The 22786-nt window shown below is 28.7% G+C and overlaps 1 protein-coding gene across 5 annotated transcripts in view; it reads right to left on the bottom strand.

Annotated features, from left to right (window-relative positions):
• Positions 1-22786, bottom strand: part of RhoGAP15B (RhoGAP_ARAP and RA_ARAPs domain-containing protein RhoGAP15B) — a 105828-nt gene that overhangs the window by 29752 nt on the left and 53290 nt on the right. For all 5 annotated transcript variants that reach the window (XM_067273718.1, XM_067273717.1, XM_067273719.1 and 2 more), the window contains 3 exons: positions 11841-13313; positions 6786-6847; positions 6636-6709 (listed from right to left, as the gene is read on the bottom strand). In XM_067273718.1, coding sequence (XP_067129819.1) covers positions 6636-6709; positions 6786-6847; positions 11841-13313 — 1609 coding nt within the window. The remainder of the gene's footprint in view (positions 1-6635; positions 6710-6785; positions 6848-11840; positions 13314-22786) is intronic.

Genomic DNA, 22786 nt, shown 5'->3' with positions numbered 1-22786 from the left:
GATTTGCAGCTACAATTATCCTTTAACCAGTCTTCTTTAAGAAGCTAGTCCCAATGGGCCTGTGACATGCTCTGTGATGACCCAAAGGTACCAAGAGATGCTAAACACTTTTGTCATATCCCAATTGCAACAGTATCAATGCCTTGAGTCACCACCACACTTTTCTGCAAGATGGAGCATCTTCACATATTAAACACTACATACAGCAGTTTGTGACAAAATTTTATCAGCAGGAAATGTATGACAAATCACAGAGTAGTTAGTCATACAAATCTGGTCACCTTTTCTCTGGATCATAATCCTTGTGATTTTTAGTTGGGAGATATTTAAAAAGTCTAGGTTATCAAGAATTTGTTGCAATTTGGCAGCCTTGAAACACAGTATCATAATGCATGTGAGAAGTATGACAGAGGATTGTTGGATGTTGAACACGTATCTTCAGAATGGAAATCAGATCGAGCAGTACTTCCTGCATTGCTAAAGTCTCTGTATGGCATGTACAGTACATCTTATATAAATAAAATGTCTGTTGCTTGCAGAGCCTAAAGTGCCACAGTGGTGAGTTTTGGTGCCAATATTTTTTTAAAGAAATGTCTCCCATATTTTGAAATGTATCGTACTATATTTGAGCACTCACTGGAGAGACATCTAACAGTTCATACTTACGTATGAACTGTTAGATGTCTCTCCAGTGAGTGCTGTATAGGGGCACTTTAATTATGATCACCTGAAATATATTGTATTTTAGTACAATAAAAATGTTTTTCAGATTGTATCAATGGTTAACAGACTTGAAAAATGTATCTTTTTCAAGAACATAAAATTAACAATAATGATTTAGATCAGGTGTCACCAAACTTTTTTCACAGCGGGCCACATAACTGAGAGAATGAATGACAAGCACGGGCCACATAACCGTTTTGTTCAATACAGTATACTGAATACACAAAAAATAAAGACAACTAATATATTTATTTATCAATACACAAACACGATGGCTGCAGCAAGCTCATAATCGCTTTTCTTAGAAACTTCATTGCAGGTACTTACACAAAAAGTGTTCCGATATCCAAAGTCGCAAATTTTTTATTTCACCAATTTTCCTAAAAATTATATTACTCTCAGATGCAAAAATCAAATTACACTAATTTTGGCAATTTTACTTACACTTATTTTAATTTTTTCTACGTAATAAGTTTATGTACAAACTATGATATTTCCATATAAATGATTATACTTTAGCTCATTTGTGGCACAGTGTGGCGGCGGGCCAGAAGAACTGACCTCGCGGACTGTAGTTTGGTGACCCCTGATTTAGATAATATAAAATATTTGATTTCATTAATATTTATTTAAATATAATACTAATAAATATTAATGATGTACCAATATGTAATTAAAATAGATCTTAATGTAAATTCTGTTTTAAAAATATTTCATGCCACTTACATTATATATATACTTGGTGTGACTATTTGGCAATATAGTCACACCAAGTATATATGTAATGTAAGTGGCATAAAACATTTAAAAAATTATATTACATCAGTTATATAAGTTAAATTGCATAATACATATTGTATATACCAGACATGGGCAAATGCAGCTCCGAGAGCTGCATGCGGCTCTTTTTGAATTACATGCGGCTCTTGCTGAAAGTGTTAATTTCTGTTTTTTATTATTATTTTACAATTTTATTTTTATAAATTTGTGAAAATATGTTTATTAAAAAAATTCAATATTTGTTTGATATTATATTTATATTATATAATAAAATTGCATGCCTTACCATACTATCCGCCACAACAGTACAGAACTGTGGCTCTCATGCATTTTGCAAAACCTACATTTTGGCTCCCACCAAACTCTTGCTTGTCCACCCCTGGTATATACTGTATATACAGTCGAGTCCACATAAGTTGACACCCAAAGGGAAAGTGGAAATGAGCCTAGTTATCTGATATGACGGCTAAAACAAAGTTGAAAAAAAAACCACAATACTACAATTAGGAAAATACAGTACACGCAATGTATCTCTCTGACCATCCATCACTGGCACTAAAGTTGGTTTCTACTCCAAGTACCCCAGCAATTTCCATCACCTTTTGTTTCAGTATTGGTCCTGAAACAGGAAGATTTGATGAACAAATCTGCTTTAGCCAACATACCAGAGCATCTTCGACATCTTTGTATGGTGACTTTCTCTGGCGTTTTCAAGACAGCCACGATGAAGATCCAAGAAAAAGTTTCTTAATTTCCTCTTTTTTCTTCAGAATTCCCATCAATGCTGTTCTTGGAAGGCTTTCTTGTTTTGCAAATTCGGCTTGCAAAGTTTTATTACATTCAAATCAGATACAAGTTTGTATTTTTCTTCAGTGTATGCATTGTAAGGTTTTGGATACCCATTTCTAACAGAAAGGTGAGAAAATGCAAAATCGGATTCTGCTGTGACATTAAGCAAACTCATTCTTTTCAGGAGGGGAGTTAACTTATCAGACATCTAAACGAGTGTGGGAGAGAAAAAGTATGTTGATTTATCTAGTGGTGACAAGTTAAATGATGTCGAGTAACCAGAGTTTTTTAATATTAATGCCTATGTAAGTCAGCTGGGACTACAGAAAACTGACTACTTAACTGATGGTGTCTAGTTATACCTATGCGGACTTGACTATATATATATATATATGTATAATGTGTGTGTGTGTGTGTGTGTGTGTGTGCGCACACATCCAGTTTGTTTAATATCTCAGGATAGGATAAAGATTATGTAACAAAATTTGGTGTGGTAACTTTGTATATAGGAGGTATTAATGCTTTTAAATTTTGATAGTTAAAGTTCAAGAGGTAGGACAAGAAAGGCTCATGTGGATGGGGTTAGACTTAATGAATATTTTAATCATTACTGGCATTTACAATATTTTTATAAACTCATCTCTAACCTACAAAAAGATCTTAAATCTCTTAATGGATAGTGCTAAATACTATTTTAAACTTTGCTAATGTGTTTCCTAAACAAATATTTTTCACTGAGAAAGTTAATACAACTCACTGGATTTTTTATGTAAAAAAACAATAATATAGAAAAATTAACTTAACAAATAGTATTGTATTTATGTATTTATATAAAACATTAATTTTAATTCAACTAATTTTTATGACTCATTTATGCAAGGTGTGTTTTCTTAAAAACTATTTAAATAAAATTTATAAATACTTTATAAATGTTTGCACTAATTCCAGGTGATTCTGGTTTACACATTTCAGTTGTATAAACAAAAACTAACAAATGCTGCTTGACAAATTGTGAAATACAGTGGAACCTCACTTAATGAGCATAATTCGTTTCAGAGTCTTACTTGTAAAGCGAAACAATTTTTCCCATAGAAATTAATGTAAAATATGATAATGCGTTCCACGCCGAAAAAATGATCAAATGTTTTATGTATAACGTCTATTCAAAAAAAATTGTACAATATACACTGTTAAAGAGCGTGAATCATCATCATCTTTTCTTCTAGCAGAGAATGAACCATCCTGGAATGAGAATTTGATTTGCAGAAACAAAAAAAAGTCACAGCTAATATGTTTGATAAACACTCCAAACAATGTGCCAAATTCTTGGGTTATGTAAAGGCTATAATTAAATATTAGAAATTAATTAATTTGACTAGAGGTAGGCAGTTATGTTTCCATCTCGTATTAAATTTAATAATTATAAATAGTTAATTTTTAATTCAGACATTTCTGAAATTTAATTTGGAATTGGTCATTAAATTTAATACGTGATGGTGGCATAACTGCCTACCTCTAGTCAAATTAATTAATTTCTAATATTTAATTATAGCCTTTACATAACCCAAGAATTTGGCATGTTAATTATATAACGGGCTATGGTTGTTGATGTTTATAAGTAATATGTGTGAACATAAGTTTGGGAAAATATGTGATCACAAGCAACACTAAGATGCTAGAAGAACGTGTGCTAAACAGACTGATGGAGCATGCTGCATGTGCACAATTTAGGACTTCCCCTTTCCTCATCACTCATTATTTGAAACATTGCTCGTTAAGTGAAGCAAATTTTCACAATTTTAAAACAGTTATGACAACCATGTTTATCTGACAAAAGTTCAAAGTTCATGTTAAAAAAGGCAATTTGCTGGACACTTTAAAATATAGGAAGATATTCAGTATTCTTGCATTTATGATCTTAACAACTTTTGTGGTGGATTAAGTATAATTTTTTATAAATCATTTATTGAAAACCAAAAAAATGTTTAAAAAATAATACCTACTTGATAAGTACAGAGCATACAAATCCCTATATTGATTTTTATTAATCACTTAGATCATAAATGACATTATAAATGCAAGAATACCAAACACATTTCCCATCTCTTGAAGAGACTAGCAAATCATTTTCATAACTCAACATTGAAATTCTCATTGCTTAAATCAACTTTCATCTACCCTTCTGTTCATAACAACAGTTTTATTTTTATTTTTTATTACATCTGCCCATATCATTTTTGATTAATAATTTACGTTGATTAATTATTAATCAAGATAATGTAATCAGATATGTTGTTAAAAATTAATCAAATAACAAAATACAAAGCAACTTTTACTTCTATTACAGATTAAATAAAATATAAACACAGAAGCATCTATTCAAAGTCAATAAAAAAAAATTCAGTAGAAAACCAAAAAATCTCTGGGATAATTTGTTTTCAGATCATGCATTACAGCTATTTAAAACAACTTCACAATAATTAAATTATAATAACTTTTATAAATTTAGACAGCTACCAGCATTCTCGTACAGTTAATTGCTGTCTTCAATAAATATCAAAAGAAAATGAATTAATAAAATATATAATAAAAATGTATAACAGAATTATAATAAATTATTAAAACAACACAACATAATTATGAAAAAATTAATTTATCTCATTTCAGTGTAAAAATATTAAACTGATTTTAATGAAGAATAAATATATGTATATTACTAAATTTTGTATTTTACTGTCATTTCAAAAATTAATTACATATATAGATTCAAATAAAATTTATTTGTATAGATTAATTTAATCTAAAATAAATAAATAAGTTAAGAAACTTAACATTTCAGAAATAAATAAATATTAAAAACAAACCTATTTAATTTTAATTAAATGGATTTTTTAACACAAAACCAAATTAATGATTCATTCAATTAAATAATAATCATAATAAATTTAAAAAAAGAATGAGTCAGATCAATTAACTCTAATAACAATGTCACCATTTCTGATTTTATTTCTTATAAAATAATTCTTTAATAAAAAAAATTATTAAAATAATTACAAACATATATATGTTTGCAATTTCTAGTTTTGTTTTTATTATAATTCTGATTTTCAAGTTTGCACATTAACAACAAACAGCGTGTTAATTTTTTAAAATTTACAATACACTATTAAAATTGTGATAATTAAAAATATGTTAATTTTTATAATCCTTGATACATTTAATTATTACAGGCATACTTTGCTTATAGTACTTTGCTTTAGAGTGCTCTACTAATTTGATACTTATCAATAATATGCATGTTTTTATTACAGTAGAGCGTCGTTTATCCGAAAGCCAGTCAACCAAAAGCTTTCCAGTCGGACTGTGTCGTGCTGAATCGAACGTTTTTGATACTAGATTAACTTCTAATATTTTTTTTGTTTTTATATTTTTCAATATATTTATTTTGTTTGTACAAAATAAAGAAATAATTTTTAACGATACAATAGCCTCGATTATTATTATAAAAATTTTCGTTAGGCTTAAAATCGACGAAAATTCAAAACGAAGTGACACGCAACAAAGAAAACTTTCAACATCGGATAGGTTAATATATTTTTTCATACATAATCGGTAATCCGAAAAATCAGTTATCCGAACAACCCCAGTCCCCAATTGATTTGGATAAACGACTCTCTACTGTATTTTCAGTGCTTATCTTATCTTAAGGAGGTTAGCAGAATTTGAATTAATTTTTTTTTTTTTACTTTTTGCATTGTTTGATGTCTAGTGCTATTGGCACTTAATAAAGGATAGTGTAAATATGTTTTTATGCTTTTGTATGCAAGGCAATGAAAAAAAAAGCTGTAATTTGCTTTAAAGCAATATTTGTTTTATGGAAATAGTCTTAAATGTAATCTGCCAAATTAACAAGGTGTGCCTGTATTGCATATATTTCACACATACCCCACCATAAAACACACATACAAATTTACTTAAACAGCTTTCTAATTCTAATCTTACATCTTAGCTTAAACAGTTTAAAGTTACTTTTTGTTATCTGCAGTTAAAGTTTTTGGATTTAAATATCAAGCTGAATAATTTTCAGCAATTTCTTCTTCAGAAAAATATGAACTGTTAGAAATAAATAACAGATGTACAGTTGATTAATTCTGTTATTTAATATTTTTAACTGTATGTTTTTAACTTATTTTTTTTAAATTTTATTCTTTTCAAAAATTTCCCATCAAAGATATAGAAAAAGAAAACAAAATTAATTAATTATTATCATGAATAATGAATTTATTATTTTTCTAACCTCCATTTGCTGAAACAAATTTAAATTAATTTAAAAGAATTTTTACCTGTGTTTTTCTTGAGAACAAATTGCTATTGCAACCATGTGCTTTACATCAATACTATCCCGAAATGAACTTTCCTATAAAAATAAACATTTAGAATATGAATGCAAAAGTCAGAATTTATTTTGTAAACAATTTATTTTATTTACTCACTTTCTCATTCATATAGTAACTAAAACGTTTATTGTCTAGTATACACCACCGTTGAAGAAATTCTAAAATAATGAAAAATATTTAATTTTATTAAAAGTTTGAAAAAGATTAGTTTACAATTTTTGATTTTAGTTCCAGTAATTTATTTAAATAATACAAGATACAAAACAAAAAATTTATATCCTTCCAGTAACAATTTTTTAATGAAATACAAATATTTTCAGCCTCCTGGGGTCTGCATCAGGTTTAAAGATAAAAGTTCTATAATGGCACTTATCAAACAAAATATCTTCAGAGTTCAAGTTCATACCATTAAAATTTAAATAGATTATAAAAAAAATTTCTACACAATTCAAAAAGGCAATAAATATGATAAACCAAATTAGGAGTGCAAAGGTGTGAATGGGCAGGAGTAGGGTTTTAAGCTCTGATTGAAGTGCACTTGACATGCATACGAAATTTGTTTTTCGAAAAATCTTTATGGTTAATACAGTTGTCCAACTGGTTTACTTTAAAGCTCTCCAAGACCTCTAAATCTCTAATATGATCATTATTCTAGGTATAATGTATTAACCTCAATGTTGTCAGAAGCATATAAGGACAGAGCTGTGGATGGTTTCATGCTGTCGATATCATACTTGTGCTCTTTTACACTGCTTGAGGGATCTCTTTATGGCACCTATGCAAACTAGGTCTCTGTCAAACTTATGATTCTTCAAGGGTATCCTATAAACTCCAGGCACCCACCCTTTGTTTGTTTATGATATCTTTCCTATTTCTTAGTAGCTCATATATAGTGGAGTTATGCCTATATGCATCATAAGCACCTTTATGTTTTGCTGTTTGTGTATATATTGCATTCAAGTGACATTCATAAGTAATTACCACTCACTAAGTGTTCATCTGTTCCTTATTGTCAGTGTTGTTATCTATATTGTTGCTATTGTTACTCTAGGTCTTATGGATAATTGGTAGATTAAGTGCTGACTAAAACCATGCTAATTCCAATATTTGCTGGTGGAATGCAGTATTAGCAACCTTGTGCATTAACCAATCATTTAGGGCACAGAAACAAAGCTGTATTTCTATTGAGGGGCATAGAGATTTGAACTCTAAACTGACAATATATCCCCTAAAGATGTGTCAAACTATATTAACCAACTCATATGAATTGGTGATGCTATACGGATAACCCTCAAGGTGTAAGGCTAATAAATCATATACTGATCTCTCTAATTTATGGAATGGAAATTTTGCCTTATTGAGTATTAGTCTGAGTTCCTGCCCCTATTTGTGGATTTTAGCAAAAGCATATAATTTCAGAATATCAAGAGATTCCACCACTGCTCTCTCCAATTTCAAGTGTTTGGCCAGCTTCGTATGCATGAACTTTATTAGAACTTTATTTATTATTGCAGCATGTCTATGTAGTTGTCATCACAACATACTGATTCACACTCCATTTGCACAATATACTGATGTAAAATGCTTCTGTATGTTTCTTACTTCAACAGGATGGAGCAATGATTAATTCTTGTCCACCCTTAGAAGAACTTTGTTGTGCAAAAGCCACTTCCTGCTTTTCCTTATGTTATGCCATAACCTCATGTCTTGAGGATTTTCTAAAACTTTTTTTTAAAATATATCCTCCAATGGTAGAATTCTTTTTGGGTATCTGATAGACCCAGGACAAGTCTTTCAATGGTAACACTGTGTGTTCAATTTATAGTTCTGCTGGTTTAAGTGCATACATCAGCCCTTTTCTTAAGACTTCCTTCAAGAAACCTGGTGGAGATGTTATCTCAGCATATAATGTGGAATTCAAGGGCTCAAACTTATCCTTGATGCTTGGGATTTACATATCTAAGTTTGAGTCCTAAATATGGAGTAATTACAGATATGACTTTGTCAGCCAAAGACTATAGAAGATTAATTTTGAAAATATGCAGAGCTAGGACTAAATTAGAATTTCTTAGTCAATGTTGCATTAACACTGTTTTCTCAATGTCAATTTTTCAGGTAAGGAGTCGATTTCAAACCATTTTATTTTGTTTGGGGATAATTTTTAGTTTGTTGTTATATTTATTTTGGGACATTTTATTTCATTAAGGATAGACTACTGCACCTCACCTAGGCAAAATTCTAAAACTAAAACTCACCTTACTACAACAACTGCTGGCAGCAACCAATTACATCATTGAACACGGAAACAACATCTTGGGGAGACTTCCACAAGAAGTTAAAAGAATGATCTCCCACCCCAAATTGTCACAAAAAAAGAAACACAATGAAAAATAATAAAAGATTAAATGTAAGGGCAATGACACAACTTAAAGAAAGATTACTATAATTAAATGAATGTTAGCCACTTAAGTGTGTAAAATAGGGTCAAGTGAGCTTAATCATGTAACGTCACCAACCACACTATAAGAATGGGTTAGAGCTAAAGGTTGAGTGAGGTAAAAGCTTTCAAGTTTCATTGACAATGTAGAAGTTTCTTGGTGATGGTTAGGCAAATTTAATTTGTAAGATTTCTTTGTGAATTTTCAATTGATTTCAATTTCATATTTTTGCTTGTTGATTTTGTGGAAATAATTCTAAAATAGTTATAATTTAATTTTTAAGTCCACAAGTGTCAGGAAAGTTTTATTATATTTCAAATTTTTTGCTAATTTTATTTCCTTGTTGAACGTATTTGGATCTAGAATAATAAACAGATTTTTTCCATTATCATATATAGCAATTATTTCAGGTTTTTGATTCATTATCAATTTTTTATTACTTATTGCCCATGTAAAGACCAGGCCTGGCACTAACTGAACCCTTGTTTATGTAATGCACCATTAGGAAACTATCTGGGCTCTCGATAGAAATAGATAAGGCATTACATTGTTAAACTTGCCAAACAGTACAGTTATTTATCAACAACAATATGTAATCTAATTTCAGCATATAATCATATATTCAGAAACATGTAACTCATTCTCACAACAGAATACCTTAAAGAGATGTATGATGAATTACTTCTCCACACTTGAAAAAATCCACAAGGAGGTTGCCAAGAAAAACAACATATAAATAAGTAGCATATAAATGCAATCACACAAGTTTTAGTATACTCAGAAACGAAAGATCAAACTGCACCAGGAGTATACTCAATTCCTCTGAAAGATAAACATTTTCAATTTAAACTTACATACATGGGAGCTACAGCAAGGAACTTGAAAACAAGACTCAAAAAACATCAGTATATGATTAATGAGAACATGAATAGCACAGTCTTAGTCAACTATGCAGTGAGCATAACCTCCATTACTTGGAAATGATAGAAATATTTAAAGCTCACAAAGAAAAAACAAACTCATATTAATTTTAAGGATGCAGACAGTCTATCAATGGAATGGAAGTGTATTTTTGAACCATAAACTTTGACACTTACATTAGTTATTTTTATTTTATTTATCAAATTTTTATTTTTTATTTTCTATACTTAAATTACATATTATGTTTGTTTATTTTAAAATTTGTAAATTTGTGTTTCGTTCTATTTTAATCTTAAAATGCTATTTTTGTATTCAATTTGTGAGTCTTAACTGAGGAAGACCTATGAATAGATCAGAAACGTTTTTATGGTATTAAATCTACTGCTGAAAATCAAAAAGGCATGCTTCCTTATCTAATTTGGAATTCTACTTCATTAATACTTAAATTACTTTGTGTTATAAATTAAAATTAAAATTGCTATTTTAAATTAATTTTTAAAACTTTTTAAGTTTTAAAAATTAATTTCTTTATATTTTCATTGAAAAATTAATTGTTGAAAATATAATCTAACTTGTTTTAAACAAAATAATTTAGAAATAACAGATAATCAACAAATATGATCAAATATGGCAATAATGTCAATTCAAAAATATCTTCTGCTCTTTCAAATTTGAATTTAATTTATAAATGATTTAAATTGTTTTAAAATACAATAGAACATCAGTATCTGAACTCCAATTAACCAAATCACTTCAACTAAGGAATAAAAAACTAGTCTGATGCATACTCCCTCTATTCTGAATCAGATAACACAATCATTGGGTTTGTCTATTCCAGTATGTACCTAGTTTCATTATTGTCTTAGTATTTGGTTGTGCTGTTTTATTTTCAAACTTGATTGCAATTACAGACAAGATACAGTCGACTCCGCATAAGTTGACACCCGGATAACTCGTCACCATAGGTTAATTAGTCAATTTTCTGTGGTCCCGGGCGACTTACATAGGCAATAATGTCATTAACCTTAAAAACCTCAGTTTACTTGACGTCGTTTAACTCGTCACCACTGGATAAATCAACATACTTTTTCTGTTTCACACTTTTTAGAATTCTGATAAGTCGACTCCCCCCCTGATAAATAAGTTCACACCACACAGCTTATTGTACGGTGTGAACTCATTTTTTCAAAGGGGGAGTCGACTTATCAGAATTCTAAAAAGTGTGAAACAGAAAAAGTATGTTAATTTATCCAGTGGTGACGAGTTAAACGACATCAAGTAAACTGAGGTTTTTAAGGTTAATGACATTAATGCCTATGTAAGTCGCCCGGACCACGAAAAATTGACTACGTAACCGAGGAGTGTCGAGTTATCCGGGTGTCGACTTATGCAGAGTTGACTGTATTTTCATTTACTTGCTATTATGTAAATGAAAATATCTTGTCTGTAATTGCAGTCAAGAAGGACATTAAGATGTGAAAAAATAGCAATTAGAAAAGAAAACTGTTATGAATACATTACAACAGTCATGAAAGTCCACAAAACTTGACATCAATATTACAAGTGTTTTTTGTGGATAATAATTTTTTTCCTTAATCCAACTATCCAAATTTTTGCCATTAATCAATTCAGATAATTGCAATTCTACTGTATTTTAAAAAGTTTTCACATTTTTAAAATGTTTAGATAATAATATATTTATGAATATACATTAGAAATAAAACATTATTTAATTATAGTTTTGCTTTACTGACATTTATAATCATAATAGATAAATAAAAAATATTAATACCTTTTCTATTGCTTCCAGTTTTAAACAAGTAACCAGAATGATATATACTTTTATCACTGAAATTTAGTACATTAGAATTTGATGATTCAGAAAATTCACTTCTAGAAGTACTAGAAAATGCAGTGAATTTATCATCATATTGATTTAAATCATACTTTTTACAATCTTTAATCACATTTATATTCATTGGTGATGATAATTGATTAAATGGATGAGTTTTATTTGGTATAGGTGGAACAGAACTAGTAGTTGAGCTTCTAGGTACAGGAGGTGCAGGACGAACTGGCATTAATGGTTTCTTAGCATCTGTGATTGAAATGAGATCAGATTGAATTTTACAGCTACTTATTGGACTTCTTGCAGGAATAGGAGGTGAATTCTGTTTTATTTCTGAAGATACAGTTGAAACTGGAAATGTTGGCAAAACTTGTTGTCTTGGAGGAAGTACAGGAGGTTGAGATAATGTTACATCTGTTTTTTCATTTGAAATATTAATAGGTAATGGTGGAGGTGGATAAGATGGAGGAGGAATTTCTGGCAATGGTATATCATAAATAGTATTGCACTCAACATCTTCTGGTGAACATTCTTCTTTTTTTGTCCCTTCTATTTTCAATATTAATGGACAATCATAATCTTTACTCTGTACATTAAGTGTCAATGGCATATCATACTCTGAACTCTCTATAGTTTCTTTACTTAAACTATTGTATTTTACTGAATCTGTCTCTAATTCAACTTGTTTAACAGAATCTGATTTTATCCAAGTTCCATACAGAGGTGATTTAAAAGTAACAAGATCAAAAATGTCACACTTCTGTTCATAAGGATCTGCTACTTCCTCATAACTGTGTGTGTGAGTTTTATTACAATGAAAATCATATGGTTCATATACATGATCTCCAGATTCATGATCCAAACTTTTACTTTTTGATTTTTCTAATTTTTTGCCCGTTAAAGTATGTTGTCCAATTTTTAGCAGTGGTTTCCATTTTTCTTTAAGACTGGAACTTTTTGTTAGTTTTGGTTTAGTTGTTTCTAAATAACGAATAGAATCTGTATCACTACAAACACTTTTTGTACTAGTACTTTTGTATGATCCTTTACATTCAGAAAAGTTATTACAAACGGCATCATTATCTTTCACTGGCATAGAAAAATATGTTGGATTAGGAATTCCACAGGATAAATTTATTAAACTATTATGTGCTGTGCATTTTTGTGGTGAACTGTATGTTCTAATCTCTGATACTGGACGTATTGAATTTCTTGGTGCCGGGATTGGTTTGAAATCTGATACATTAGCATATCTACTCGCAGTTTCTTTTTTATTTTCATTAGTAGGAATATCTTTGAAATCTGATGAAAGTGTTGGAGAAGATGAAATATCACTTTTATTCTGTTTATTTTTTGCTGTATCAGTTGACCATTTACTTTTAGGTGGTAAAGCAGGAGGAGTTTCAGTTTCCATATCTACAAAAAAAAAAAAACAAATAAGTTTTTAAATAATTATTATATAGTAATCTATGATATTGACAGTAATGTAAAAATATATTTATAAACATCAAATAACCTGATTCTTGATAATGTCAAATGATCTGCTGAATTGTATTAGATATATCTAATTATTAAATGAAGCCATAATATACAGTAGTCCAATACATCTAGCAGATTGTTTGATATTAATATACTGCTATATATTCTCATTATTTGAATTTTGAAATTAGAGTTGCATTTTAATACATTCCAAAGTAAAATTTGGCTTCAGCAGTAAATTTTTTCTATATTTGAAATTTTATTATCAGAAAACTTAAACAGTTTATAATAGAAAATACCATTAATATTTTAAATTAATTTTTATTTATTTTCTGTTGTGAAAATAATTTCTATAGCTGAAATATTTTCTACGATACAATTGTTATTTACTTGAAAGTTCATATTCTCAGAATTTATGAATATGTTGAAGATTCATGCAAATTAAGACCAATTATTCTAAATTAGTGCATTATAGTTTAGAAAAATATGTTCCATAACATATAAATAGTCACTAATTTTTATAAAAATAAATAAACTAACAATTTTAAGTTTATTTTAATATTAATTTTCTTAATATTAAAAATATTAAGAAAATTTTAAAATAAATTTTATAAATAAGATGCAACGAAATTAAGTTTTTCATAACAAATTTACATATATGAGTATTCTCCTCAGACTCTATTGGGTTGATGCTCCACTCAGCTAGTTAATCTGATGTAAGAGTGCAACAATTAAAAGCAGATGGGGCACATGTCCTGGGACCAGGGAAGAGGGGTACCAAAAAACGTATAAGGAGAAAGACAGACTAGGAGTGGTACGGACTTACTGGTTACATGTCATCAATGTCCAAAATGTCCAAAAGAAAGGCAGGGGCAGTGATCTTAGTTTACCTCATATAACAGACAGTCTAATTGTACCTCTTATCTTGTGAAAAAATACAACAAAATAATGATACTTATAAATTGCAAAGCTCCATTCCCATTTGTGAAAAATTATTATGGAAACATAAAATCAGAAATATTTTCTACTTCTGTAGAATATAAAAAGTCCAGAAGTCAGTCCTTGACTTAAAATCACCCATACTTATAATAGCCAAGTAACCTTAAAAACATTAACCTTACCATTAGTAACATACTAAAACTAATGGTAAAATTATAAAATGTTAAATGTAATACCATAACAGACAATAAACACACTACATACAGCATTAACTGGTAAGTTTATTCATATTTCATTGTAACTTTAAGTTTACTTCAAAAAACCAACTTTCCAAGAAACTGCTTGGTCTGAAATTATCATTCTAATTTTAATTTTATAAAGTTAAAGTGAATTAATAATAAATTAAATAAAAATTAATAATATAAACAATGTGAATCTTCTCTTCATGTTCTTGAGCATTCAATTATCATTCATCTTTGATGGTTTATAGTTGCTTCTCCTTTGAGTAATTTAACTGGACAAGAAACATTCAGTAATGAACTTGATCTGCAACTTCGTAATTTAAAGTACTTTCTTAGGATCTGAAACAGGATTTGCTCAATGCAAATGATGGTTGAGATGCATGCAACCAAACCATGCAAAGGATGGTTGGGATGAATAGTCCACTACTGATTACTTCTACCAGTGCAATTGCATTTAGTTATGAAGTAAAACGTATGATATAGCCTGATGCAATGTTTGTTTTTTTACCTTCCATATACATATATGATATTAAGCAGGCCTAGGTATAGTATTTTAAACCGTATCATATTATTGCCATTTTTTATATTCAACTTATAATGAAGTTCTATTCCAGGATTCTGTCAATAAACCAGAAACTACCTGTAATTTGTATCAATTATACTATTATCCATCTTGGAATTCTAAAATAATTTCAGTGGCACTATTAGTAGATATTATTCTGGACATTTTACATTTTTGGAAAACAGAATCAATGTATAAATAAGATTTTTCTTTAATTTAAAAATGGCAGACGGCATATTTACAATATATATAAAATACAGAAGATATGAAAATGTTTTTGTATCTTCTGTATTTTATATATATAAGATTTTCTTCATTTCCTGTTTCAGTTCCCACTTGCACAATTTTTTTTGCCTGTCTTTATATGACATTTTTCTGCTTAAAAATTTTTTTTTTGTATACTATAAGTATTTTCCACAAGTAGGAACTGTTAGTACACAAATCAGTAATTATTCCATATTAAATGTATCATTGGTATTATATATATATACATGTTAAACAACCAGGGATGGGCGACCCATGACCCTTGGGCCGCATGCAGCCTGCATTAATACTTTTTGCAGCTCGCATTGCATAAAATATAAATAAATAAATCAGTTTCCCAGCTTAAGGAAGTATGCAGCAAAAATTCAAATGTTATTTTCTATAACTTATGTACGTGAATAGTTTTTGAATTTGAATTTAGTAAAACTTAAAACAAGAAACCGGCTAACAGCACATCAAAACTAATTTAAAGCTAGCAGTGAATAATATTTAACCAAATATTTCCAATATATTACGTTTACATCAGTTTCAGAAGCTAAATTAAGTATACCTATGATAATTTATAATTATATGTGAATAAATAATTGTGATTTACTGGCATTTTTTTTTTTCTATTTTCTCTTGTATGCAGCTCATGTCAGTTCAAAAGTTTTGAAATGCGGCCCTTACATAGAAAAATGTTGCCCATCCCTGTGTTAAACTATGCTTTACAGCTAAGCCAGAAAATGACATAAAATAACTAAATAAAGAAAGATGAAACTGATAAGCAGGATAATAAAGACATCAAATCTACAGTAGAATCATTGATTACCAACAGAGACTTTGTTGAGACTAGCTCATGTGGTAAATTAACTTCTGCACAATCTTTTTCAAATGCACTTCAATGTATGTGAGAGATGTAGATAGTAGTATAAAATTTAATACTGAACAACTTTTATAGTATGTGACCATTATAAATATTCAAATATTTAGGGGTAGAATTAAGTCATGATGAAGAGATTATTGAGAGATAGAAAACAGGATAAAACAGAGAAAACAATTTATGAGGCTGCATGGAAGTCAGAATCTATATATATATATTTGGGAATACATGCATAATACTATGATAAAAAGTATATAATATGGAGCCAAAATGTGAATATCAAAAGCAGATGAAAAAAAATCAAAATAAAAAACTAACAAATAATTTGACACAAAGGAATGAATTATTAATAAAATAAAAAGAAGAATTACAGAATAAAAATTGCCAAAGATTGCCATTGTAGCTTTTGTTTTATAGCTAAGAGATGAAGACTGACAAAGATTTGGGAAGAAGATATGAAAAATGACGGAGGAATGAGCATCAAGGAAGAAATATGCACGAATAGAGTGGAAAGATTATCTAAAGATAAGATGATGATATCAGATTCCAGAAACTCATTTATATACATATTATGTATGCACTATTATAAAATTTTTCTGTTATTTGTAAATATAACTCTTTTTATCTCTACAAAAAGCACTAATATGTGTGTTTGTTTGTAGAGAGAAAGGGGACTTGTATTTACAAACACTATAAAATTTTATATGACTAACGGTATTTTTTTATTCACCTAACTAGTGAAATTGCTGAAGAGAATACTGCACACATTATATTTAGAAAATTCTGGAGTTTTCGAAACGACAAACTGAAAGATAAAGATAAGAAAAGTTTTGAATTTCCCTTATATCAAGTTTTTAAGATTTCTATAAAAAATTAAATTTGAAATAGAAAAGTGTCAAATTTATTATAATTTTTAATTTCACTATAATGAGTTATCATATACAGTCAAGATCATTTCAAAGTTGACAACTGAAAAAATTGTGTTTTTTAACATTTTAAGGAAAACAAATGCATTTTTGGTCTGTTAACTACTTTGCATATTGCAATTTGCTAATTTGCATAAAACAATACATAACTGATTAGTTTGTATCACCAATAAACAAGTGAAGAGTGACAAGTGAAGTATGCTTAACGAGCACCTCGCACAACGAGATTTTGCATAATGAGCAAAATAAATTGTAAAAATTTGCCTCGCTTAATGAGTGATGAGAAAAGGGGACGTCCTAAATTGTGCGCATGCAACATGCTCCATCAGTCTGTTTAGCACTTGCTTCACTAGCATCTTAGTGTCGCTTGTATATTTTACATATTTTTCCAAACTTTACACACATTACTTATAAACATCAACAACCATAGCCTGTTATATAATAAACATGCCAAACGGTATGCCATATTCTTGGGTCATTAAATTTAATGACCGATTTCAAATTAAATTTCAGAAATGTCTGAATTAAAAATTAACTATTTATAATTATTAAATTTAATGAGATGGAAACATAACTGCCTACCTCTAGTCAAATTAATTAATTTCTAATATTTAATTATAGCCTTTATATAACCCAAAAATTTGGCATATCATTTGGAGTGTTTATCAAACATATTAGCTGTGACCTTTTTTTGTTTCTGCAAATCGAATTCTCATTCCAAGATGGTTCATTCCATGCTAGAAGAAAAGATGATGATGATTCGTGCTCCTTAACAGTGTATATTGTACAATTTTTTTTGAATAAACATTATACATAAAACATTTGAGCATTTTTTTGGCGTGGAATGCATTATTGTATTTTACATTAATTTCTATGGGAAAAATTGTTTTGCATTACAATAAGACTCTGGAACGAATTATGCTTGTTAAGTGAGGTACCACCTTTATATCAATTGAATTAATTAAATAAATCTTTCTAACCTTTTAACCGGAGTAGATCTATTTTTAGAATTGCAAACGTTTTCACAGCCCCTCCTGGGCTCTTCTTCAGGCTTCGTCGTATAGGCTGCTAACATTCGAATAAACATTTGATTCAAATTTCTTTTCTGAATATTATCACCTGCAAAAGCTGGATATTTGTATTGCGCATGCTCCATGCTCCTCCCTTTAAACACTGTTTTCTAGCAAAACCTGCCATACACTGGATAGGATCATTTCTTCCTTATGATTAATGCACGTACTACGTAATCCCGCCTTAAATATCTCCATGGCTTCTAGCCATTTCAATTGCTGTGGGTTATAGCTGGGTATAATGATTTTTGCCGCATGCAGGTCCACCGTTATCTCCTCTTCCGACGCGTACTTCGCCAGGGCCGTAGTGTATCTACCGTGCTGTATGACTCGTGCTCCTTTAACCTCACTTTTAATGCACGTTTCGTGGAACCGATATACGTTAGTTGTCTATCGCACCTGTGCCCTTCTAGTGGTACCGTATATACTCCCGGAAGCCTGTCGGGGTTTAGTGGATCTTTGCCGTTGCTTACTATTTTGAAGAGAGTTTGACATCACGTACAGAAGATGTGCGAGATGCGGCAAAAATCATTATACCCAGCTATAACCCACAGCAATTGAAATGGCTAGAAGCCATGGAGATATTTAAGGCGGGATTACGTAGTACGTGCATTAATCATAAGGAAGAAATGATCCTATCCAGTGCATGGCAGGTTTTGCTAGAAAACAGCGTTTAAAGGGAGGAGCATGGAGCATGCGCAATACAAATATCCAGCTTTTGCACGTGATAATATTCAGAAAAGAAATTCGAATCAAATGTTTATTTGAATGTTAATGGCCTATACGATGAAGCCTGAAGAAGAGCCCAGGAGGGGCTGTGAAAACGTTTGCAATTCTAAAAATAGATCGACTCCGGTTAAAAAGTTAGAAGAATTTATTTAATTATTTCAAAACTGGTGTGTAGAGAGATTGTATATATCAATTGAAAGTTGACAACAAAGAAAACATTGTAAGTACAGTAAGGAATTAATTTCAAATTGAGTATAACAGAAAATTTAATTCCAGAATTTTGTCAATTAAATAGTTTTTTAGTATCAATAAGAAAGTATGCCAAAGAAGAAAGAACTGAATCGCAAAGAAAGAATGCAATTATACATGAATGTAAAAATGGCAATTCTCTTGCTATTGCAAAAAGGCATCAAATATTACAAGAAGGTGTCAGAAAAATAATGGTCAAATATTTAAATAACAATAGAGTGAGAAATTTACCACGAGGACACCACCCTAATGCCACATCAAGAGAAGATGAAATGATTTACTGTGAGACCACCAAAAACTCTTTTATAACAGCTAAAGAAATAAAAGAACAGCTTACTCTTGAAGCCAGTGTTTCAATTATTAAGAGAAGATTAAATAAAAATGGTCTCCATGGAGAAGTGGCTTGTAGAAAACCAATGATTTCAGCAGTGAATCAGAAGAAAAGACTAGCTTTTGCCAAAAAATTTGTAGACAAGCCCCTAGAGTTTTGGAAGCGTGTTATTTGGAGTGATGAGTCAAAACAAGAGTTGCAGGATGCTAAACAATGAAAATTTGTTTGGAGAAATAAAAATCAAGCATTCGAGAATAATAAAACTATGGGAACAATAAAACACTCACCTTACATAATGGTTTTGGGATGTTTTTCAGGATTCGGAATGGGCAATATTGTTCAAATTCATGATCGCATGAAAGCAGTAGATTACAAACAGATACTTGAAGACAATTTAATGGCATCAGAAAGGAAAATGGGGATTGAAAATGAATTTGTCATTCAACAAGACAATGATCCCAAACATACAGCATTACTTCTCAGAAAATATTTCAATGAAAATGATATCAAAGTTCTTTAATGGCCACCGCAGTCACTAGACTTAAATTTAATAGAACATCTGTGGGATGAATTAGATCGCTGTATTCCTCTTAGCCATAGAAAATCTTTATCATTGTACAAAAAAGAATTATTTAAGGTTTTTTAAGTAAGAAGAAAAAAGAATTATTTAAGGTTTTTAAAGTACTTTTTTTTTCTGAGTGAATCAAATATGAGATACTGCATAGACATTGAACATTTAAAAAATAAATAAAAATTTTGTAAAATTATTAATTAATATTTCACATTGACAATAATACTTATAATGGTAATATTAAATAGTTCCATATTATATGTTATTAAAAAAAAACCTCTTAAAAATTTTTATTTATGTATAAATTTATTTTACTTTAAATTTTAAATAAAAATAACTGTATAAAATTGATTTCTGCTATAATTAAAAATCAAAATTGTTTAAAAAATTATTTGTTAATTGAAAAAACTAATCAATTGAATATTTTGCAATCAAAAATACAAGAGAAAGGAAATGATTCAATGAGGAAGAATAAGATAAAAAGTTCAAAATATATTTTTGAAATTTTTTCTGTAATTCTTAGTAGTGCACCTGTTTATTATTATTTCCAGAAAACATAATTGACAAATATTAATAATTCTGATATTATACAGTAAATCATTTTTTATGAATAATTTATAATTTTATGCAGAAAAATTCATGTAAAGAATGTTAAAATTCACTGAATTAAACATTTATATACAAATCAGTTTTATGCTAACATATTTTTATTCAGTTAATTAAAAATATATCACAAAATAATTTATAGATACTTCAATGTTTATTTACCAGTAACTATTCACTCTGAAATTTAATTCAATTTCCTTTGATATTTTTTACATAAAAATTTGTATTGACATTTTTTATCTTATTTACTCCATTTTTCTAATATTAGTTTCAATTAATTATTATTTGACTTTATTCAGTAAAATAGTTTTTTATTTGTGTCTATCTATCTAGTTGAATGTGTTATTAAATATGACACCAATGTTTTCTTGTTCATGTGATATATTTTAGGTGATATATTATCAATAATTTTATACAAAAGTATAAACATTGAGTTGAGATATCAGAATAATAAGGTAAATCATGCTTTAATGGAGCATAAAGGTTCACAAACAGCAAAATGCAATTTTTGCAAACTCACAAACAAAATGAAAATACAAAATTTAAAATATTTATATTATAAAAGACAATATAATAGTGCACTTAAAAACATATACCACAGTAAGTATTTATTTATTTTACTAAATTACTGTTATTAGCATAATATATCATAGTCATCTACGTGATGCAACACATTTTTCCATCATCATAAATCTTTCAAAATATTAAGCTGTGATATTTTAAATATGATTATTTCTAGTTTTGTGAAATAAATATTTTGAAATACATAAAATATTCAAACAAGATATCAAAAGGAAAAAATTAAATATAAAAGAATTCATATCCAGGACACAAACTGGTACACAGTAAATTTACAATAAAACATATTTTTTTTTTATATATCAGATCTGTCGTATCTTTGATATGTTGATCTACTTTTAAATAACACTTTTTATTATTATAAATTAATTTAAAAAACATTGATATTATAAAACTGATAATGTTTTATTCTCTGTAATATTAAACATGAATAATAATATATTTTTAGGTAAAGTTTTTAGTTAAAAATTTAGCATTTATTTAATGTTCCTATATTAAGATGCATTGTCATATGAAATTTCATATTTTTAGTAATTTTTAAATAAAAAACAAAACTTTTCCCCCTAAACACATGCGCAAATATTTTTAATTATTAGGTAAACCTATTGATCTCATAATGTTATATTTTTAATTAAAAACTATTATGATGAAAACAAAAAAATTAATAAGAAATTAAATTAACTATTCAATAACTTCATAACTATATGTAAAGCTTAAAAATTCCATTCTTTTGAATAAAAAATAAACTAAATCACATAGAAATTATTGTAGTGTATTATTCTGCACTAATTATTCTGTTATCAAGCATGATTACTGACTATTGACCAAAATGTTTCTTAAGATTAATAATTAATTTCTCAAATTATAATAAATTTTAATTATAATAAAGTGAAATTTCACCAGTTTTTAAATTACTAAATTTAAATATTCAATAGTTTTAGTAAATACTAATGACAGACAAAGGGACTTAATTGAAAAATAATAGTTTTGACAGGTGTTAATGAAATTTTATTATAATGTTGAAACAATGAATATTCTATTTTTTAATGCTATACATATAGAGCAGGGGTGGGCAAGCAAGAGTTCAGTGGGAGCCGAAATGTAGGTTTTGCAAAATGCATGGGAGCCGCAGTTCTGTACTGTCGTGGCAGATAGTATGGTAAGGCACGCAATTTTATTATGTAATATAAATATAATGTAAAACAAATATTGAGTTATTTTAATAAATATATTTTCACAAAATTATTAAAATAAAATTGTAAAAATAATAATAAAAAACAGAAATTAACACTTTCAGCAAGAGCCGCATGTAACTCAAAAAGAGCCGCATTTGCCCATGTCTGATATAGAGTGTCATCTTATGTATATTATTTAATGTATTTAGTAAACAGATATTTTAATAATGTGAAATTTAATATTGATAAATTTTTAAATAGAAGAATTTTCAAAATTTAAAATGAACAATCAATTTATTGACTTT

Source organism: Centruroides vittatus, unplaced genomic scaffold, assembly GCF_030686945.1.
Source record: "Centruroides vittatus isolate TY-2023 unplaced genomic scaffold, ASM3068694v2 contig_487, whole genome shotgun sequence".
Lineage (NCBI taxonomy): Eukaryota > Metazoa > Arthropoda > Arachnida > Scorpiones > Buthidae > Centruroides > Centruroides vittatus.
This window is presented reverse-complemented; position numbering and strand designations above follow the sequence as displayed.